A 24955-nucleotide genomic window follows, 5' to 3' on the forward strand; every position below is an offset into this window, starting at 1 on the left:
TTACCATAAATAACTCAAATAAATATAAGGAATATCTTTCAAGCACTTAACTTTTATGAATAGTTAAAATAATATAAAATATTCATGTTTCCGTTACTTTTTTATGTCCAGTGGTTGTATGGAATATTCCTAGAAACACTATCTAGTTGTCGAGGCTAAAAGGCAAAAAATGTCGAAAACATGGTTTCAGTTATATAAAAAATCATCACATATAACTTAAAAAATTATCACTATAACATCAGTTTTAGTGCCAATTTGCTCCCGAAAGAAGAAGGCAAGCTTTTTCTCTACGCAAAAGTGATAAAGAATGATTAATTTTCGAACGGATGTACCGCTAGCATTGGTATAACCTATTATCTATTAGGAAGTTCAAAAGAAAAAAAACAAGCTGTCTGTCTATACTTTTCCGTTCAGTCATCATATTATGTATGATGTAGCAGGCAGTTAATATTCTATTTAATATTACTTCTAAAATAAAAACTAAACAACTTCCAGAGAAACAAAAGTACTTTAAACGAATAACCGAGCGGTACATAAAACCATCATTATATTATTATCCGGTAAAGTTCAGAATGTTCTGTGGTTCATACAATGTTGTGAGTCAAGCCGTAACTTCTAAAGTAATCACACTCGACATTATGTCAGATAAACAACTTTTGTTCATGAAATACATTTGCGTATACAACTCTTCTGGAGGTAATGTAAATTAAATTTCGTATTCATTTTAAACAAATTATTAATTTGTTAAGCAAAGTTAATGCTCACAGGACTGTCCGCTTCTTAAGTAGAGAAGTCCTTCTTCACTAAACATCTCAATATTCTTTTGCTCATAAAAGTAGCGACACTATCAAATTACAGAAAGAGACACATCTCGGAGTTTTTCTTATCTCGAGTACGATAATGTTAAAAAAATAATGCAAAACTATGTATGTATCGTATGCTATACGATATTCAAAATTATTATTTTACAAACTTTTGGCCATTATAAATAAACTAATAATGTAATGTATTCTGCTAGTTTGAGTAAAATTGATCGTCACGGTTAAATACCAATTAGAAAATAACTCCTTTATAAGATACTGAATATTCTTTGATATTTCGCTTGTTTATCATTATTAGAATATTGTAAACGTACTTAGAAGTTATTGTACCTGAAATACATTCATCTTTATGAAGGAACCGCAACAATTATGGTTTCCAATCATGTCTAGACGTTGCGTGTTCGGTTTAGACGGAAACAGAGTATAAGTTTAAACAATAGCAAACCACGAACAGTTCATGAACTGTAGCACGACTATCTATAGTCAGTACTATCGAGTATCGAGAGTTTGACATTTAAAATGTACTGTAAATATAGTTCCTGCGGCGCCCGCTAGAGGCACTGATCTTTTTTTTGATTACAAATCATATTAGTCGTTTTATTTTCTCAATTGTTTTCGATAGTTTTGAATAGTCGATAGTGGTAGTGAATTGCGTTACTGTGTAGTTGTGTGTTATGTTCAAGTTGTTAATCCAATGAATCTTGATTAATTTATTACTTATGTAACTTTCTTACTTATTGGTATGTTTTTCTTTTACAGGTAAATTGAAAATAGCGTTTTCCGTGAAATTTGGTAAGAAATTGTATGTCTGTACCTTATTTACGCAAGGGTTTGTTATATTAATCAGAGCAAGTCAAATTATCTGGGGGCACGGAAGTGCCCCCGCAAGTCGAGCAAAAAAAAAGCGGCACGGCCGTAACATCCTTTTCTCGAAGCAATTCGGGCTATTTTTGACACCCCTATAATTTCGTTGTGGATAAAACAAGAAGCCTGGATTTTCAGCAACTAATCAGTCATTGTATAAACACGGTATATTTAAAATTTCAGTCAATTTGAACCAGTAGTTTAAAAATGACAACTTGTTAAAGTTTTGAATTTTGTCACTCACTGATTCACTGACTCACTGACTCACTGACTCACCGATCATCAAAAGTCTAAGGTACTTCTAGCAGACTTAGAAGCTTAAAATTTTGAATACAAATAGGGTTTAGTGTTTTAATCATGGGAAAAATTAAATATTTTCTAATTTCGGTCCAGTTTTCTAAATACACCAACTGCAACAATAACTTTGTAATCTCATATAAATGTATAAGATTACAAGGTTACATTTGCAGTTAATGAATTATTATTACTGTAGAAAATAAAATAAATAGGTGTAAATAGGTACCTACTATATGAGACATAACGGGAGGGGATATAGGGTGGATAAGGGTGTATAGTCCATGAAACTGAACAACATTCCCATAGGAAAATATGTTGAATTATGAAAAAAAAGTCTTTCCATACAAATTGGACTTATGTTCGCTCTACAAAAAGAAGTGAGATGCCATCAAAAACATTCTGTAAAAACCTCAAGTCTCGCCGTAAAAAGTTGTGAGATCTATATAATACCAAGTCGATTAATCTATTTAGTCTCTACTTAAAGGACCTTCTGTCTTAAGTTATTACGTATGTTATTATCATGCCAATTTAAAAAAAAACCTTTAAAACAAATAGATCGACTTGGTCATCGCAAGAAAACACAAATTCGCCATTAACATTTCAGGAGCATTAACTTCTCGTCGTGCTGTGTAGTGTGATACATACTAATAATCAAATCATGCGATGGCCTGGTCGGTCTATTTGTTTTAAAGGTATTTTTTTTAATTGGCATGATAATAACATACGTAATAACTTAAGACAGAAGGTCCTTTAAGTAGAGACTAAATAGATTAATCGACTTGGTATTATATAGATCTCACAACTTTTTACGGCGAGACTTGAGGTTTTTACAGAATGTTTTTGATGGCATTTTATTTTCTTATAAATAGTATAATTTTTCTGATGTTATCACTATTGGCTCCACAAAGGTTCAAAGAGTAATGAAAATAACTACCTCTATATCCGCAGTCAATTTCAGACTAAAAGGGACGAGGTTGTTTCCTTTACCAAACTTAAAAAAGATCCTAATATAAAATACCAGAAGCACTTTCTTCGACCTCGGATTTGCACGTGAAATTAGGTACAAATTCATTAAAAAAAAGTTCTCTTATAGTTTCCACTCGATATAATATTTCAATGTACAATCGTGTTGTTATTTTGTAAGGGACTTAGTTATTTATCGGCGTGTTGGTGTAGTTCCGCGAGGGTAGGCGGGTTGGTTAAGCCGTCTGGTTTCACCGTGTTATGTCAGCGGGTAACGCCCGCGGAGCCCTCGTAATATTACTTTAGTTACAACATTCTTATATGAAAATATTTCAGAAATATAGGTTTTATAGAGTTTTTAAGATGCCCGTGAACGATATCGATCGTGATTTTTTTGGGATTGTTTCCAGTTTGGTGGCCCAAGAATCCAATGAGCTTATTGCATTTGTTAATAGCACAAAATACTTGTCAAAAGTAAACCTCAAATTTTCGACTAAATGTTTCGTGTACCCAATAGTGCAAAAATTCTTAATCGCGCAACAGTCTACTGTCAAGTATCATCGTTTTGATAGGTTTACGATGAACTAAACGTTATATAGAGCAGCTAAATATTCAATTTACTTGTCATAGCTTAGGGTTAGTCGTGAATTGTATCGTGCAGACGTCCAAGGACTACAATTCACGCACTGCATTCTAGATCGTCCTTTCGGACTCGCCATGCCTTTGGCGTGAAGAACTCGTTCGAGTTCATCAATACTCGAGGAATAGTGACAATGACAGGTTTAGTGCTTCCCGCTTACAGGTATTTGATAATAATTAGCTCAAATTAATTTTTTTATCAAAGTATTAGGGTATTTCTTCACATAAAGGTTGGTCATACACATGAACCCTGAAAGACTTAAAAAAGAAAAATATAGTTTAACATTTTTGAAGACCGTGTAAATAAAATTCAGTAGCATTTTTAGCTTTGCTTTTACATCCGAAAACTGAATAGTTCAAACGTAACACACGAAACACACTAGTGGTGAAAATCATAATTGTTCACTGATACCATCGTGTGAACAAAGTGCATACATTTCTGTTGCTGTTCCTATGTTTTCCGCAGTCTTGTCACGGCCGAGTTGACACAAAATGTGCAAATTTCAGAGCACGCGTTCATATTATTGTTTTAGGGCTGCCCCTTTTGTACTCCTTGTTTTGTGAGCTTCAAGCAAACAATGACAAGAAACAATGAAACATGGTGAGAAGTTTTTTGTTTTGTTCATAAGTTCGTAGGATATGTGAATGCTTGCGCTCAAACACTTAAAGTAAATTTTCACTTTTATCTTTCCGAGAATGCAAGAAGAAATACTATCGACAAATCGTTTAGGTCAACTTTTTACTTACCTTAACGATCACAGAAACAGTTATTAAATTAATCGATATTTCTAAAGTCTCGAGTATTGAGAAGAACATTAAGAATCTCGAGGATACTCCTTCATCAAGAATCCGAGTTGACATCGAGCATGTTGAACATGTTGGTTGTCGCAGTTATAAGGAATTCCTTTGTCAGCATTACTCGAGCTCCGGTGACGAGCCTGTTGGGTGTCGGGTAGGTGTCGTAGCGCGGTTGTCGATGTTCTTGTTCACCCACGCACCGCCACGTGCGCGTGCGCAGAGATGCATAGACCTTGATCGTAGTGCAACTTCATTATCGGAGATGTAAGGCCGCATATTTAAACTTTATTCTACAAAGAAAGCTGGTTTGACACATTGATTTACGTGGAAGATTTGATTTAATTTGATTTTATTTTTTTAAACAAGTTTAAGACAATTTTGTTAAGTATTAGGTTATTTGTATGGCTTATAAATTGATTCGCTAATACAAAAAGGTCTAGTGCCTTTAGATAAAAGTATAATATTACACCAAATGTTGAGCAACAAAAAGCCAAAAATATTTTCTATTCAAAACTGTGAGAGAGGCCTTTGCCCTAGAACAAACTGGCTGAATAGAATAAAAAATCTAATCACCAAGCTTGTAGCTGTTAAAAGTTTTCAATTTTTCTTTCAAATTTGAACCTCCTACGCTCTTTAAAGACTAATTGCCTGTTTACAAAAACAGCGTGGGTTATTTACACAAAACCCTTTATCTAAGCTACATGCAACCTTTCAAGCGGACAATTAGCACCTTAAATACATTGTACGTAATCGCTTCATGGATCAATGCAACAGGTACATACTCGTAGTACACCGGTCAATTACCACATCACTACGGAAAATATTTACTATGCATCTCTAGTAGGTACTTCGCTACCTAATATTCGCCAAGGTCTTGTCAGTAGTACACGTTTTCACTCGCACGGTCAAACAACATTCCCACATACGTATAATCTATACTAATATTATAAAGCTGAAGAGTTTGTTTGTTTGTTTGTTTGAACGCGCTAATCTCAGGAACTACTGATCCGATTTGAAAAAAAAAGTGATAGATAGCCTATTTATTGAGGAAGGCTATAGGTTTTATATCACGCTACGACTAATAGGAACGGAGTAGCAACGAGAAATGTAACAAAAACGAGGAAAATTATGAGGCATTCTTTCTTATGTGACGCAAGCCAAGTTGCGCGAGTCACCTAGAGTTGTATAATAAGTAGGTAAGTTACGCGTATTTTACGATACACCTCGTCTACGCACATCACCTAAGTTCCCATACTAATGACCACGCACTCTTTTTTCCTTATATTGTCTTATAAATTGCATTTTATGCATATCGCTTCTATTTTTAATCTTACTATGCATATTCATATCGATCCAATTAATGTTAACAGTAAACTTTTTTATCCAATGATCCTAGCGGTAAAATAATATTAAAAAATGTTTTTATATCTATGTATATAATATTGAAACGAAATAGGCGTTTTTATTATCTTTCTTAGGCTCTCGCAGCCGCGAGTGCGATATTTTACACTAGTTAAGATAAGCTTCTCGTTTATAAAAAAAATAAACACACGCACTTGAAATATCGCGTTCGTATTTGTAGTAATGTGTTTACAAAAGCTGTAGTAGCGAGCTTAAGGATTAATACAACAGGTTGCAAGTTGCAGCGGATACGATAAAGCCTCCAGTCGAGGTTGGCACGGCATGCGGCGCGCGCGCACCTCCACCACACTCTTGCACACCCACGATATACGTGCATCGTAACGCGATGTCTTACATGATTCTACCCCACAAAATATTCCGTTCTATAAACACTCCTTAAAAACCTAATTATGTTCACATTTATAAAAGTGCCGAAAATTAAGTGACACAAAATGTTCAAACAATTTGTTATTGTAGTGGTGGTGTTAATTTTCATGAGCCAAGCGGACTTTATCGTAAAAGGAAAAGTTAAAAAGCGGAACACAGTTATAAAAATAAACGACAATCTTCCACGGAGATGCTTTAACAATAATTCTGTATTTAGAAACAATGATACCTTGAAACGGATTGTGTTCGAGTCGAAGTATATTTTTATTGGAAAAATTTCCTCGGAACAGAAACGTAAGCGGGGGAAAACTAAGCGGAGTATATTTAAAGTGTTTGTGAGAAGAGTATTGAAAGGTGACTTTGGAGCGTTGAGTGAGATATTAAATTTTGAGACGAGAACGTTGAATTCGTCAAATCGTGCATATTTGTTGGCTGAGGGTAGTTCGTGGAGGCGAGGGTGCGTGGGTCACTCGCAGGGCTGGGCGGCTCTGCTGTTCAGTGGCAAGGATTTTTCCTCACCATTGAAACTGTTGGTAGACCCGGTCCCTTCGAACCTCGATAGTGTCCGTCGGGTGAAAGCTGCTATAAAAGGTAAAGTCTAGGGTTGTTCCTATAATATGAAACAAGTATCCTTCATATCATCATTTTATCACAAATTACCAACTATGGAAATAAAAAAAAATCTATTATCACTTGGTCTATTCCAGTAAACAATTGAATAAATCAGTAAAACATTAACCCTCCTTGTATCCTCAAAGCCGAATCATGTTTTTAAAAGTGTCGTGTTTACGGAACAAAAGGAATACCCACATACAGATAAGAGAAACAAAATAACATTTTAGAAGGTACATGACTCCGTTGATCTGAAGACATGATTCCAGACCTTTATGTTAATGAAACATAGGGTTTGTATACGCACTTGTAACTGTATAGCGTTCAAATAATACATTATGCTATCTTAAATTAGTATATTGGTAGGTGTAGCACTACCGTGAAGTTTTGATTATGTTGTTTTGAACCAGTTGCAGTACATCAAAGATATATTTATTTAATATTTTTTTGAAGTATTTATATGAGTGATATTAGAATAAAACGAATTAATAGTAACACGTGTAGTAAAATATATTTCTACTTAATGGTGTGTCTTATTATAATTGTACTAAGCCCGAATTTTGATTTAATATAAAAATCAATCTTAAATCCTAATATAATAATAATAGTTGAATTAAAACTAAAAATTTGGTCCATGTAAAATGCATCAAGTCTAGAATTCAAGAACTTAGTTTAGTTGAGTTCAGTTTATCGAGAACAGAACAAACACGTTTTGAGAACAAAGCCTATTGGTAAATTATGTCATGTTTTAGTTAGATTACACTGTGGTGGATAATAGCTTAAAATATATAACCAACGAACACTACATAATATTCTAGTTTCAGTATTTAACTAAAATTTAACAGTCAGTACATTTAGATCGCAATCCCATGCATTAACTATAAATACAAGTTTCATTACAAACTTACTATTTATACGAAGAAGAAAATACGTAGGCCTAAACTAAAATCTTTATAAAGTAATAAAAAAGATATTTTTCTTTATTATCATATCCTTATTATAAAATTTGAGTAATAGAAAAAGCTAAATTAATCACATTTTATAATAATATCACTTAAATAAATATGAATAAAATAAAAAAGCTCCATGTTTGCAATCCTGTAAAATAAAATTAAAACATACAATGTTGAGTTAACTTACAACACACATCGGAATAACAACATATTATTATTATCCCTATCTCAGTGACTTCCTTTCATTCCAAAAATAATCGTAATCTTGATAGATCACAATAAAAGAAACAATTTCTATTCTTGGTATCCCGTAGCCCTACTTAATTCTATTCGGTTTACTTCAAATCTAAACCAAGGGGCTATCGATGGGACTATTCGACTTTTGTCACTTCAAACATTTCTATGGTGATTTCTTGGTGGTATACCGGCGGCGTTTTATCTCAAAGATGATTATCGGGTGTGAATTGGAGTTCCAAAGGTGAACTACAGTCGTAAACTCACGGATGGCCGAAAGAAATGGATATGGCAACGCAAGTAGCTGCAGTTTTTTTAAAAACAGCTTTAATTCTTCGATATAATTGTAATGTATTGATCGTTTTACACATGACTGTTAACTAGTTTAACAAATAGTTTTGGTAATTAGTGTAAAATTACAAAATAGTTTAGTTAACGATCGGCAGTAATTACAATTATTTTATATTAGTTTGCATAGGTAATGCTGTTGGTAGCGGCCATAAAAACCCGGTTTTCATGTATTTTACTTTATTTTTATAGTTCCGCATACATTTTTGAATTCTTTTATACATTTTAAGAGCCAAAGTTGTCACTTTACTTTTCCCGTTCTGCGTCGAGTATTACTAACGTAATAATATGACGTGTCCAAGATTGTGGTAATTTGATTATCCAAGTTATAGCTGAATTATGAACACAAAGTTCCACTCCTTGGTCCGAAATGTATTCGTCGAAGCGGCGAGCGTGGGTGACGTCCACCGTGAGAAAACATATCCCAAAATTATACGACTGTGCTTTTATAACTGACAGGAAATGGGTTCCGTATTATTCAACACAATTAGTGCTATCCTTTGTTTTTATTTTAACGATCGGGCATTTACTTAAATTGTAGTCGTCGGCTCGTCTGTCCGTCCACTTTGATACTTGACATACGAGCGAGAAAAATTAACGGTTCAACGCGGCAACGCCTCGATAACATGCTACATTCGTTATCCTCAGACTTATTTTATTTGTAAAAGGCTGCCCAATAAACTGTACAATGTTTTGTTTACGACTTTCTGATTACGATTCTGTTGTAAGATTTAACGTAAAGTAGGACATGATATTATGGGATCACCAGTCACATCGCTCAGATAAGCTCTCAGGAAGATATATTATAATGAAGACAAGGTCGGCAGCAGATAAAAACAAAATTCGGGCTCGGGAACAAGGGTCCGATCCTTCGGGATATGTCGCGCCCGGGGACGATCGAGTTTATCGAGACCACCGGCGACGCGCACCACCGCTGGACAACACCCGACAAATTTATTGACACTCTTTCAATTAAACCTATTGTTACCCTGAACAGACACAGCGGTCATAACAGAATAAACACGATAACTCGCCGCGTGTATTCGTAATGTGTTCCCGTATCGACCGGTGCCCGTTTCGACCGCCGTAAAAGGAGATTTATTAAAACTATTTGGAAACTGATTCGATCGAAACCGAACGATTTGACATTTAGATAAAGAGTAAAATTTATTTTTCCCTCGGATACGCCGCTCCGGCGGAGTGACAATGGAATAAAAAGGTTATAAAATGCGACGGTTGCGGCCGCTCTCGCCCACGTCCCACGGGTGTTGTAGGGTGTTCAGACGCGGCGCTGCATATCTGGCCCGGGACGAGCCGCAGCTGCCACGCCGCCAGATAAAATGCGACGAGTGCGTTATTACGATCCACCGCACACCGGCGAGCGCCAACACTCGCAAGCACGTGTAAATTTCCAATGTGAGAACATGCCAGATAAGCTTCCGCGCGTGGGCGCACGGAAAATTCACGGCGCCGCGCACAGCGCCGGCCACACTGCAGTCGCCACTCGCCGCCGCCATTGTGTCGCAAAACTTCTCGGATTTTTGTGTAAACCGATGTAACTGTACTAATAGAGCCCAAACTGTTATTTATTGAGCGTTTATTATTCACCTTGTAACGGTTGTATTCTGTGACATTCATAATAATCTTTTGTATAGTCGTGACATTGCATGACATGTAATGGTGCTTAGCATCTTGTGTTGTGAATAAATAACTTTAATTTATTGCTATTGTTTATTAGTTAAATTATGTATACGCTATCGTCCAATAAAAATAATAAAAATAATATAATATTTTTGGAACTGTACCATTATCTTAATGAGGTCTAAATATATAAACAATAAATTATGATAATTTTATACCTTTTCCGTTATATTTTTGAGAGGTAGTAAGATCGTTCTTAGAACTATAAATTCATAATAGGAAATAAACGTAGGCAATATTAACGTCATAAAGGTACTCCCACACTTGTTAAAGTCGCTTCTAGTCGTTATATGCAAGTTGAGATTATCAACAGAATCATAATAAAAATAACACGTCTTTGTTGGAAAGTATTATTATTTTGTGGCGACGCTTCGAAGTGTTATTGTTTTTATACGGAGTGAGGTAGATCAGGACGAAGGAGATAATCTCCTTGGGGACGTGACACAAGAATGAGATATTTTTTGCTGACGCATTGTTTTGGGAGTCGGATAACACACGACGTGCGTCGTTCCTGGAACCGAGACTTACTTGACATTGACTTTGTACTCGTAGTGGCGCAGGGTCAACGGGCTCGGCTCTACTGCCGTCTGACAACCACCTCTACACATTCACACTTCTCTTATTACACTAAGAGCAAGGCTACGCTTCAATAGGAACTCGCCAGGCACTGAACGGAACGATACCAAAAACGTACATTGTATAACGCATAAACAACCACTTTTATTCCACAAGGAGAGTTCAACATTGCTGTAAAATTTACATTATGTACGAAAAGTAGTCGCGGGGCTGCTATTTGCTTGCTTTTAGCTGAATAGAATATTGTGAATGTTAACATCACGACATGAATTTCAATTTAACGATGGACCGAGTTCCGACGACCCTCATAGCGGCGATACGTTGCAAATGTTACAATCTTAAGATGGAAATAAAATCTATGATGTCGGCCATCGGCGGTGTCGGGCCACTACTAGCCGGCGAATTTCAAAAGCGTCACAGTGGGTCCGGTAACTTTATACGTTTCCTTAATTTACATATCTCCATTGTATCCAGTGGAGTTTCCATAAAATTTAACAACTCTCGAGTTCACGTGTCCTGTGAGCACCCAAGATGCTACTTTACGACGATTCTCAACACCAACTTAAGGTTATAGATATAATTTAGTTTTATGAAACCCCTTTCAGGTAACAAAGTGGATTTTGAAAGTTTCCACATAACTCGTGTTAGGTTATTGTATATGTTTAATCGAAAGACAAACATTGAATAAAATTATATTTTATCAGTGATTATTTTGTTCCTTTTCTATCAAAAAGTATATGGAATAATGACCACCAACCTAATCAATTACTTTGATTATTTGAAATCCGCAAATAAAATAAACTACACAACTTTACACAAATGTCTACTATTATCAGTAGGTATGCAAATACATCGTATTTATCTTCTAAGTGAAGTTTTAACTTAATTTTCTTTAAGTTACTTAGGATAACAAAACATAAGCTGAGTGTAGATTCGCGAGCTCGCCGAGAGTTGTATCAAAACAGCTGTGGGACACTGCGAGTCCTAAGGTAATACCACCTTCATTAACTTACACTAATATTTTGCTTTCAAAGGAGCTGCCGGTTTATCTGTCTGAGTAATTCGTTTTATTTGTCTATCTTACGAGATGTTATAACGCGATGAGAAATTCTTAACAAAGGTTTATTGCTTCAATAACCAACTTTACGACTTTCATTGCGGCTGAGCACGTGTCAAAAGTGTAGCAGATAGCTTCACACACGACGCTACGTCCCTAGCGATAAAATTAAAAGTGCAATAAATGTCGATGCCCTCACCAACCTCTGACTCACTCGAAACATATTTTTGATATTTTCAAACATGCTTTTTATTATAGAGTTGGTACAAACAAGATTAATGAAAAAATAATCGGATTATTTTTTATATAAGGCCATGAAATGTCATGCTTGCTTTGAGACTATTCCTTTAGAAAGAATTATGATGTATTGATACTTATTTATTACATTCAAATTGGGGAGCTTATGGTTTCAACGTGTGAAAAAATCTTATAAGAAAACATTTCACATTAAAGGAAAGCAGTTCGTTGAACCGTAAAGAAAAAAAAAACTTTCCAAACGTGATCGACAATATGTTGAAAGTTACATGACATTCATTATGGTTAAGGAGTGCTTTAAGCGTTTTGCTTTCGAACAAGATGATGGAAAGAAGGGGATGTGGTGGTCGTAAAGTCGTGTTACGGCGCAGGGTGCTGGTGTCATAAAAGAGGACGGACTGCGGCGGCAACACTCGCTTAAGAAAGCTCAATTTGAATTGAATCTCTGTGCCCGGTGCTTTAGTAGCCGACTGGATTTTATTTAGAAACTCCATAGCTATAAAACTATAGCGCGAATATGGCTTTAGTGAAAACATTCGTAATTTAGGCTCGTACTTTATGAATTTTGAAAGTTATGTGTATCCGCCAAAACTTGTTATATTAATTCTTATGTGAGAACTTACAGTGACGACTGCAATAAAAGTTTTATAATTTTTATAGAGAACGCGAGTATTTGTTTTAATTGCCAAGGAATCAACGCTTTATTACAACAAATAATATTTGCTTTACAGAAATAAAACTGCAATGTTCTGCTTATTATATACTCAAAACTGTGACACTACTCAGCATTGGCAACCATCTCGGAGTATAGTAATTATCCCGTCAACATTACTTTATCGATAAAATATCTCGAGCCTTGAGAGATTCGTTAAAACATTTAGCGATAAGTTTTACGAGACAATGGAAATATAATATAATATATGATGGATAGATCCTATCTATCCATTGACATGTACATTTAAATTCCTATTATCCAAGTGGGAGAGCTATTATAATTCCATTCGGGAATATTTTTTTATTTCGCATTATTAATCTGACAACACCATTTTATAGTATCACCTATATGATACTGCATTATATTATTTTGAATCTTATCATGTAGAACATAAAGATGTTATTAATGTTAGCGTTTTGGGATTGACTCGTGCGCAGGTAGGATTCGACCGACATTCCTCCGCTTTGTTCGGATGACGGTGGTCGACCCACACACTTCCGGATTCGGTACAAATCTTACAGTTGAATCCCTACACTTAAATCTTATTGGTCGTTAATATTAGGCTTTGATGACAAAACAGGGACAGTTTATGTCTCCAAAGCTTTAAGAGGAAAATTGATCTGAATGACCTAATTTGTTTTATTGTAGTTTACATAACAATTAATAAAAGTTATACGAATCTTTGTGTGTACCGCGTTACTTTACTTATAATTTTAATTACAACAGATCATCATAAACAAATGTAAGTTATTGAGCATCTCTAGTTTAATGCACATTTAATTATACGAATTAATAAAGAATTTCATTTCTCGAGACACAACATGTAGTAATGATGGTCGATTGTTGCTTTCATGTACCGACTTTCATTATTAACTCTCCATTGCCATAAATGGGTACCTAATTAAACTAACAGAGCTTATTAAATATCGTCTATAATTCCATTTGTTTAGTTTTAATGAGCACTGTTCGAGAATTAAATTCGAATGGTTATCGATTAACCAGTTTTCTTGCATCATTGTCTACCTCAAAGCTAGTTAAAATATGTTTGCCGGCGCCGTAGGTAGGTAATTAATGTTTTTTTAACTGTCAACAAGAGACAACTGTAATGGCGTCTACCATTCATCAACTTCAATGATATATGACTTGCGTTAGTGCTTTTTATTTTACTTGAAGTAAACCAGCTTGCCTTGAGTGTCCTTATCGATTTAATTTTGATAAAACCTTTTTACAGTCACGCTATTTTCCTCGCCAATTTTAAAGACCAGCAAAATTTTGTTTTAATGAAACTTGACGTTACAAAATGATGGTAGTTTCAAGAATGCACTTAAAGCAACGCCGTTAAATGGGAAACTAATTTTCTTCACTTTTACAAAAATAATACGTTTAATGGCATACCTCTTAAGTCGTTCTTTCTTCAGTAAACATTATCTGTTGGAGAGGTTTTGCTCAGAGCAAGTTATAAGCTTTTTTCTTTTATTATTTTCAAGGCATAGTTGGTAAACAAAGGGTGTTCGTTTAAAAAACGTTTCTGTCGAACGACACGGACGGACGGCGACTTGTGGTTAGTTTCAAAGTATGGATATTTATTTTTAAAGGAAGTAGCAGTAGTAATATGAGAAAATTGTTCTATATTTTATTGTTGTTGTTTGGTTATCCATTGCCGATATCATATTAATAATTAAATTCGAATAAATTGTTAATTATTATGAGAATTTAATTAACGTGTGGGTAAATAATTATATACCCACGTGCAAATCATCTCTATTAAAGCAATTATATTGTTGAACTTAAATCAAGCATGATTTTGTTCCACTATCAACTATCGACAACCGGTGAATTCCGATAAATTTTGTAGCAAAAGCCCCTAGTGGCCAAACTCTCGATACGCGACAGTACCAATTGTAAAATCTCGTATGGCATAAGCAAAAATGTTTGTGGAATCGGATCCGAATAAGTAATAACAATAAACGTAAACAGTTAAGTTGCAATAACATAATATTGCAAAATAAGCAATCAAGAGAATTTTTGAATTCGATGGTTTTTCTTAATTTTATGCATACAAGATGTTATCCTTTTATTATTTCATTTGCATACATTATACAGTAACACGGCCATCTAAATCATAACACAGGTCCAAAAAAGCAAATCGTCATAAAAAAATATACGTAATAGGCAAACAAATTAGCAAATACAACCATTTAGTTTTTGTCTATTGTTTTTGTTGCCTCATTTTCCGATAAAGAAGATACAATAAATAATATTAATGAAACATCCTGGTGGCTTACTCGCGGAATTTGAATTCGATCGAGTTGTGTTCGAGGTACTATCGAGACGTACTCTGTAATTACAAAGAAACGCATTATTTGAACGATGGCTTAAAGTAAGGAATTAATTCAATAGTTAGATTTACATCAGTTTCATTTTAAACCAGCATTAAATCATGCGTTTGTTACCTCTTTAAAACCCTTCATACATAAGGCTACGATTTTAGATTTGTACACGCGTCGCGTCGCCGGTTTTCGTCCCGCGACTGGATTTGTATGGCAAAAGTCGATTGAAGACTAAAACCGCTGGGTATCCAAGATTTGCGTAGCCTTGTCAAAGGGCTTTAGAGTAAGTTTTGACATTGGCTCGATCGAATTCGAACTCGATTCTGTCACCAGTAAGCCACCTGGTCGTGGGTGTAATTCGCAGTTATTGGTTACATAATGTTAGGATGTGGACTCGCCCTTACAGTTGACACCCACTTTTGTGAGCTCACAACAATGATGCGGGGGCATTGATGTATTGTTATCTGAGATGAGGTAACACGGCTGTTTACTAATTGTTTTTATTCCTTATTGTTACAGGTATGGTCGTGTCTCGTTGGACAAGGTCGGCTATTCGGCTATTCTTATTTTTATTTTATTGTGTAACTTTACTCCTTATTTTGCTGTGTAAAATGTCGCGTGTTTTTTGCAGTCTTGTAAAGTAAAATGTATTCTTTAAGTTTGCTTTTTAAAACGATGGTAGAGACGCTAAACCGTACAAATTCTCGAAAGCTAGCCGTTTGACGGTAGTCGATAGTTGTAGCGAATCGAGATACAGGATAGTTTTGGCCCAGCACCTATTCATGGTTGGTCAATGATCATAGTTCTTTAATCAAGACTAGAGATTATTTATTTCTAAAATGAATAAATTATTATATTTCATCTATAAGTAGAGACTTTGTTTTACGAAGTGAAAAAGAGATCAACTGGAAAGTCTACACTACAGATATCAAATTAGCAAACACAAAAAAGTGCAAATATTCCGAAATGAAAACATTCGCAAATATTGCCATTTTGTTTGAAATTCAAGTTGCTAACGACTAAATTGCGAATTTTATTGTTCATAACACGTATTACGTATCACTTCTGAGTAGAGAACACAATACATAAAACTTGCGGAATAAATACGAATATAATAATATACAATAAATAAATAAACATCATCACCACGGTCATTTATCAAATCTCTACAGTTGTTAAAGTCGACTATCAACAGTTTGACAGTTAAAATGTACTGAAAAAATAGTTCGTATGGCATCCGCTAGGGGCGTTGATCAGGTTTTGATAAAAAAAATCTCGATACCTAGCCAGTTTTAGATAGTCGATAGTGGTACAGATTCGCGGTGCAGAAACGATTTTCGGGCTATCACACAAACATTTGTCGCGGATTCGATCCCACCACACGCGGCGATCATGTTATCCACTTCGCCAAACATGCAGTTACCGAATCTTGAATATATTAAACATCTTTACAGAAAATCACGTTTCGATATAATTTAGGCATCGTCGCTATATTTGGGAGTCAAACCAGTCAGCCATACAAGCATCTTCATAATATCACTTTTAAGACAAGTGCTAATTGCTTCGTAATATAAAGGCTTTTTAAATTCATTGGCCGCAACTCGGTGGAGCCACTGAATATGTCGGGAAAGACGAGTTTGGGAATATAAAACAATTTACTTATTGAATAATTATGATCTGTGTCCGAGGCTTGTATGGAAAGATTCTCTTTCATCGTCAGTCAATTGTGTACTGCTACAGTGCAAAAATAGGTGATTCCTAACATTATAGTACAGCGTATGTGACTTCTTGAATAGTATTTTTTACGTTCACATCCTTACGATAACACTGTATGAGTGGCGTAATCTTAAAGTTTTGAAATTATATCATTTCTATTATCTTATATTCTATCCAATTGCTGTAAGGTTGATATCCATAAAGTAAATTGTAATCGAGTCTAAAAGGGTTTTCAGTATAAATGACATAATAAAGAAAGCAAATAAAAACAGAGCAATGAAATTGAATTACACGTAATCATGCATTTGAAAACTTTGAAAGAAAAATATTCATTTTGTATAATAAAATGGTGGTATTAAGGCAATAAAAACAGCAAGCTTAATTTTGCGGTCGATGTATTTGGTTGAGCGGTGCAAGTGTAATCATCTCGAGTGCACGGGCAATCAAATTTAATGATACGGAACCCACAATGTTACAGCTGAACTTGAACTTAACCCTTAAATGCCTTTTTTATTCCATAATAAACTTGTGAATAAAATAAATAGGTAACCAATTACATAGAGTACGTTGAGTTTGTTTAATGGTTTTTCGTATTACATTCGTATTCTAACGACATTTTATAATGTTGATTGTTGATTGCAAGTTTCATAATTATTACAAAGATAATCGCCAAAAGTACATTGAGGATCCTTGTGTAGGATTAATTAAAATAACTAGGTTATTTATACGTTATAACGAGATATTGTTGCATCTAAAATGGTGCTTGATTTTGCGAAAGGTGAAATTCACAAAGCTTTGTTCGAATAATCGTGAAAAACTTTGTAGCCATTAATCCGTCTGAGTGTCAATTAGGTTAACATTCTGTCAGTTTGGGACAGTGACAGCTATTCATTAGGCTCAGGAACAACACCTAAGCAACATATTTCGATTTGATTTTCACTTAAAAATTTCATTTCCCCGCAGCAAAGCGGGAAAACACACTATTTTTCGCTATGTGTTATTGCGATTTAACAGAATAATTTATGGTCAAATGCGAGATTTCTTACTTTGCATTCGGATACATGATTCATTCTGATAACCAATGCGAAATTGACTGTCGTAAATAAAAATCGTAGTCGCTACTGGACTTTACTGCAGTTTGACGAAGGCCGTTATCCTATTGCATTGTTAACAAACGTTAAGATAGTAATTATTATATTAACTCCTTTGTGTGTGTAGTCGAGTAAACGGCGCCGTCGCGTCCAGGAGTTAGCTGGTTTAGTTTGCAGTCAAGTCTTCGCTTGGCAAATAACATAAGTTGGAGGCATGCCCGAAGGCTGGCTTTTGCCAACTCGTGTTTACATACGTAGGCACTCGGTTGACAGTGGCGCCCTCGTCGCCCTACTACTGGGTACTACGAACCGTGTGCCTTTAACGTAAATATGACAGGTTTTAGTGTAATCAAAATTTGTGTGGAAACCTCCCAACGACTTTGGTTTGCATGTTTAATTCTGTTTGGCGCGTTTCGAGTTCACTTGTAGTATTTGCACTGACCACTTTAAATGAATTATGTGCTGGTAATGTAGTGCTAACATGGAATATATTAGCGGTAGTTTTAGATTCGCGTTTACACTTATTTTAAACGGTACTTCTAAATCTCTTGTTGCGGAAAACACGGTACGAAAAGTTGGACGCCAACCTATTAAGTGGTGTGTTTTATACATGCTTATAATTATACATATACATAAATCACATTCGCCATGCCTCGTCAACTAAACGACGATCACATCAGTACGTGGCACTTAATTAAACAGGCGTGTGCTCCTCAATAAGTGTATATGCAAATATGAAGAGATATTGACTTTAAGTTGTTCAAATAATTAGATGTATTTGGGTGCCAACACTGCTATGTCGTCGGCAAAGCGGTTGACTAGCTGTCAATCTAACGCAACACGGGTGAACAGTAGACAATCCACGTATGGATGTAACAGCATATCTCTATATTCAATTATTACTGCCACTAAGTATGTGAGCAAGTTCTAGTGTGTACTGAACACATACCGGCCGTACGCGGTGTTTACACGACACCAAACTTGCATAAGAATAGATAAGCTTTTTAGCTATTGGCTGTCAACGACCACTCTTTATCTACAAAGTATTAAATCAGAGTGATTGATTGTTGCAGTATCCGTCTTTGATAAATAAAAAAAGTTGATGCTATTCGAAAATAGAAAATTCTTCTTTTAAAAAGAAAGTAACCATATTATCAAAATGCATGGTTTTAGGAGATAACGAGGTACCCTCGAGTAAATCGCGTCTTATAATGTGGCGTAACGTGGAGTGGTTGTGCAGTGACTGAGGTTAGGTGTCACGTATTAATTTTATGGTGTATAACGCCGTAATATGTTCACGTTGTCAAGTGCTCCATGGCGCTGCGAACATGCAATAGGCCGGGACGTGCGCAGATCGTTGCGGTTGATACTCAGTTACCGTGGCTCTACGTGAGCCATAATCTCTCCTTGCCTCATATTTTCTAAGCAAGATAACAAACGACTACTTTTAAAACTTATTAGACTTCAAATAAAGTTAAAGTTGAAATCTGTGTTGCTATTTGTTTTATTCTCTTTGTATGCGGGTTGATAAAGTAAAAAGTTTCAGTTCGTTTTTAATGTTTGACTTGAATAATGTCTATCTCATTTTTAGTAACGGCTGAATAAAATATTGCTAAGAACTTTTATGAGAAAATGTAAAATGCATTAAATATTTTATAACGATAGAATAGGCTTCAGTTTGATTCGTAGAACCCTTGAGTCGAATGAACTGTGTTATTTATCACCAAAGAGGTTTTTATGCCCTCACTCTCATAAATACATATACCTAATTAGATTTTAAAAAGACGTTCTTTAGAGTTTTTTTTTAGATGTTATAAGTTTAATTATTTATTTGTAACTAGCTGACCCGTGCGGCTCCGCTCGCGTGAATTTCGTACTGTTGCTTATTCGTTTGAGCACGCGAATTGCGAAGCACTCGATACACATAAAAATGCTAACAACTCTTTTGTCATCTAATGGTTATATACGAAAGGGACCCGAAGGGCACACAATGTGACACAGGCTCAGGCAGGCCTGATTTCCTGTGGTTACCTTCTTTTCCGCTCTCGTCTGTATCCGTACCAGTTTACAGTGTAAAATATAATACCTTATTATAGACTGACCATTGCTTACCCGTCTGGATTCAGAATATTATAATAGGTACAGACAGACCTATCTGCGCCGGAGCTCTTCACACGCGTAATAATGTTTACTTGCGATGATACGTCCGAAACCGCGTAACCCGTAATTATTTTTTATATATCATCCGTTGTTTATTTTTTAAAACTTACCACGTAGTCTGTTTCATAGCTATACAATTTATTTCCTTAATGCAACCAATTAATTTGGTTATGTGTTTCGAACAACAACGCCATCTGTTAGTTGCGGCGAACAACAAACGAAATTACTCGGTTGCCATCTAGGATATCCCGACCGCACCGGACCCACGTAAACCAACATTTTTGTGTAATATATCATACAACATTTATGTTTAAAAATCTTATAAATGTATAGCATGTTTCAAAGGTATTTTTTTACAATAAAGCCATCAAAACAAATTAATTAGAAAAAACATGCTTTGTTGCGAGCTATAACGCCATCTATTGGTTGGTGCGAACAACAGGTATCGATACGGCAGGCGCCGCGTTAACTATATGCGAATGTTGTGAAATGGATTGTAACGCCATCTATGGTCTCTATAGGGAAACGCAGGTTCAAACGATTTCTACGTATATTTTTCAATTTTCTAAATTTTTTTGAAATTTTATGCTATAAAAAGTATCCTAGAAACTGCTCCACTACTTAATCTATGCATATACCAAATTTCAGTGCATTCTATCCGGTAGATTTTACGTGATAGCGTCACATACAGACGGAGGACAGACAGACAGACAGACAGACAGAAAAGAAAATTATAAATTGCAGATTCGGTATCAGTATCCGTTACTAAACATCCCCCATTGGTTTTTTTTTAAATATATTCAATGTACAGAATTGACCTCTCTACAGATTTATTATAAGTATAGAAGAATAAAGAATTTTTTAAGAACAGTAATGTTATGTGCTTCTTAAAACAAGGACAGTTGTAGACGAAGAGAATCCTATTTTCGTTTCAAGCGCCACTTTATAATGTTCCATTCATTTCAGCTTCTCAAAGCTTGCAGCAGTCGAAACGTTGAAAAGCTTTAAAAACGACCGAAGTGTCAACCATTTATCCACTGTACGACGGAACTGCATAAAATAATAACTCAATGAAAGTATCAAATAAATTCACACATTGACGGCTTTATCATAAACCATGCTCATGAAGTTCAGTTCATTAACCTCTCGATCGTCTCGGAAAACACACGATTGTAAAAATATCTGTGATAATTGTCTCTAAATACATACATAATAACACGCTTGACATACCTGAAGGTGTGGGTAGAGGCGTATGAAATACCAAGTTTCGCCAGGTTAGTTCCATGTTGTTACATGGAACTAAGGAGCTTGTTGTAAAATATACCGGGCACGTTACGAATCATGGCTAGTATTGAGAAACTATAATATAAAACGTATTGTAATATAAAACGACCAATGGCACACCGATAAGGGATTCAAACCCGGATACTCGCGATAACCAATTGTATACACTACCAAGACAACAGAGGCAGTCGGTCAGTTGTTTCTAAGTGTCCACAATAATTAAGCGGAGAGATCGGTGAATAAATAGCAAATAATTCTCCAAGTTTATACACTTCGCCGTTAGCGAGGCGCCGGCGCCGCAGCTTGAGTTATCTCGACGTGAATATTGAAAGATGGGTACTTAATAAAATATTGTATTATTTACATCTTAAGTAACTATCTATTGCGAGACCTGTGAAGACGTACATTCGTAAAATGATTTAATGGCTAACGTACCTGTCTCTTCAATAGCAGCCATTAAGTTTGTTTAGCGTTCTCGAGTTGATAGAGGTCAAGATGAGAATATTATGTTGAATATGTTGTTGCCAGTTGTTTCAGATTTGTTCTACAAAATGTGAAAAATATTTACTCATAAGTGTCCTCAGCTCATTCTCATTTATATTCGTTTCGTACATCCATACTAATATTATAAATGCGAAAGTAACTCTGTCTGTCTGTCTGTCTGTCTGTCTGCTACTCAATCACGCCTAAACTACTGAACCAATTTGCATGAAATTTGGTATGGAGATATTTTGATACCCGAGAAAGGACATAGGCTACTTTTTACCCCGGGAAAATGACGCATTTCCCGGGAAAATTCAAGTAGCGAACTAAGTCGCGAATAGTCAATATTATAATGACATTGAAATAACAAAATTCCGTTGTCATGGCAACTGTTTTAATGGCGGATATGCCTTAGCGCGACTTCGTTATATTAAGAGATATAAATAATTTTGAGAATATTTTTCGTGAAAAAAAAAACATATTTTATATCATCATGCTACGACCAATAGGAGCAGAGTAACAGTAAAAAGTGTTTCAAAAACGAGGAAAATTCTGACCCATTCTCTCTTATATGACGCAAACAAAGTTGCGCGGGTCAGCTAGTAAGGTAAATAAAGATAATAATATGATGAGTGGACAATTAATAATTCAGCGTGAAAGTAATTCCTCGAATAGGTAAAGTTAAATCCGCTTTAACCACAACTACTTACGTAAAATTCCTAGTAACTACTAAAAAAATCGTTGTTTAAAAAAATATCTATAATAATACTATAAAACGCTATTGTTAGTATAATACCCACAATATGGAATAAAACCTTTCTTCTATTATTCCCAGCAAATACATAGTTTTCAGAAGCAACTAATTGGCTTTAGTAAACAAACAATGTCTTTGGCACGCCATTTTATTCAGTCGTGGGTGTCCGAAGGCGTTTACTATTTAACGATGAAATCGAGTCCTAAGTCAAATGGCTGAGAAATGCGGTGTGATGCTGGTTAATAATTATTAGTTTGCTTAGTGTCCAAGAAAAGTTTAAATCATCTCCACAGTGGAAAAACACACAATCCAGTGTTTTCTTAAATTTAGGCTATGAATTAATGATACAGGGACAGTAAATCAAGGAAGAACTTAATTGATTTTTCGGCACTAGTTGCGCGATTGCAACCCGACTAAAAGCCTGACTGGGTGGATTTCAAGGTATGATTATGTTTTGAAAAAAGTGAGTGTATCATAATAAGCTATTTAAATATTGACCATAAGTGAGGTAGGACAAATTTATTTGACAATACATCGGCGACTAGGATAGGTCCGAACTCTAATTGCCGACAAAATAAAAGAAGTCGCATATCAAAATTTCCAGCTTAACATACCGCGAAGAGCACTACATTGTGAATCGTTCCTAATAATTATAAGTTAGTTTTAAGGCGTTGTATGCAATGCACAGTTAATCAGTCGGGCAGCGAGGCCGTTCGCGGTCCGCCACGGGTTCGCCCACGCACACCAGAGCGGCGCCACCACGCCAGACGAACAACCGCTCAAATCAACTTTGCACCACTTACATTCGGCCTCCTAATAAAACCTTATTCGCATTAAACACACCTTTGAATATTAAACACATACCATTTATAATCAACGTTTCTATTTCCAATTTTGTACGATGCAGACATAATCATTTCATCCATAATGATTTCTCTAAGGTAATATTTTAGTAAAATTATGACGACGGATTACATTAGGATTAACAACTGTGTTTGAAACGGATTCAAAACCTTATTACATAATAAATGTAGGTACTAAGTCTGTATCATGAGCTTTTATCTCAACAAAGTACAAAGGTCCCAGTAAGAACATTACAATTTAACATTGTACGCAGCTGGATATTTCATGTTCGGCATACTACGATAACAAAACAAATTATTTATTAATGATCTACAGATATCCATCGGATAGTAATTGTCCTAAGGAAAGTGACTTATTGATTTCAATACTTCGGTAAACTGTTGACCCATTTGTAGATATATCGATTGTAGACTTAGAAGATTAATGTATGGAAACTAGTGAGTTTTGGTTTAACAACGGTATTTTGTGTGGGTGATGTATGGTTCAATTTTGGATCGGTATGCGTTTCAAATGTAACGTAGAAATGGAAAATGCAAACTATGATAAAGTGTAATTCTATGTACGGCTCTATCTGCCTACAAACGACATAACTAATAGCTTTCTTACAGTTATGTAAATATGTTTGTAAAATTGTACTTTATGGTCTTATTGGTTATGAATAGAGCTTCAGTTTTAACTCTACAAATCTAATAAATAACATTATCTAGAACTCGATTAAGGAATGTAGCACGGACTTGGCAAGCGCATAATTTTCAATCAAGGATGTCGATTTGTCGTAATCATGAATATTATACGTAATTGACGGAATTATATAACTAAATAAGATCAAACTAGGTTATTATGAATTAATACATTGTCGTAAAGTGTTTCACTTTATTGGACTGGAAATATTCTGTGAATAATAATGCTATACGTATAACACAAGATGTAAGATACAACTAAAAGAGATGTCTACCAAGTAGAGTTTCAATTCTATATAATATAAGTATATTTAAAGTTGCGTAATCTAACTGTCTGTTGCTTTATGAGATTTATGGGGGCAATTACATGGCACTGTGATTCGATTGAGCGACTTTACATGAATCCTGAATCAGAACTTTTCAGAATTCATCTAACGTGAAATTAAATTTCTTCCGATTCCAAACGAACATCTTAATCAAAGGAGACACAAGCGTACACACAAAAGACTTACTGTTTGTATTCATGCAATCTGGATGAGAGCCGTTATAAATTGCAAAAAGGCGAACCCCGCTTTTGAGAAAGCGATTTCTCGAAATGCTTTACAATACAATACGTTCCGGGAGCATTGTGTTGAGATCTGGGCGTTTCCACGCTTACACAGGATTTATATACTGTATCCTACTAGTCACTGCAATATCTTACATTTATAAGTATTTAGAAAACAAGTATAAATGACACGAGCGAGCGGAGCCGTTTTATGTTTGTTCCGCTGAGTAAAAGTTATTGTAAAACCTAATGGAAACTGAAATGCTAATGGAACTCACGGTCTCGTTTGACGGAACTGTAATTTTATTTGATGTAGGCGTGAAAGTGGAGAATTCTTAGGAAATCATATTATTAAGGTTATTGTAATAGCGTAATTGAATTCCAGAAATATAAATACAATTAATATTTGCTCATAATATATTATT

The 24955-nt window shown here is 35.2% G+C and overlaps 1 protein-coding gene across 4 annotated transcripts in view; it reads left to right on the top strand.

The window, feature by feature from the left end:
* LOC142974799 (agrin-like) overlaps positions 1-24955 on the top strand; it is a 156035-nt gene that overhangs the window by 60058 nt on the left and 71022 nt on the right. For 2 of the 4 annotated variants that reach the window (XM_076117358.1, XM_076117366.1), the window contains exon 1: positions 6061-6761. The exons of the other annotated variants lie outside the window; for them this stretch is intronic. In XM_076117358.1, coding sequence (XP_075973473.1) covers positions 6236-6761 — 526 coding nt within the window. In that variant the 5' untranslated portion in view covers positions 6061-6235. Of the gene's footprint in view, positions 1-6060; positions 6762-24955 lie in introns of those variants that run through there. 4 annotated transcript variants of the gene reach the window in all.

This window comes from Anticarsia gemmatalis, chromosome 1 (assembly GCF_050436995.1).
Source record: "Anticarsia gemmatalis isolate Benzon Research Colony breed Stoneville strain chromosome 1, ilAntGemm2 primary, whole genome shotgun sequence".
Lineage (NCBI taxonomy): Eukaryota > Metazoa > Arthropoda > Insecta > Lepidoptera > Erebidae > Anticarsia > Anticarsia gemmatalis.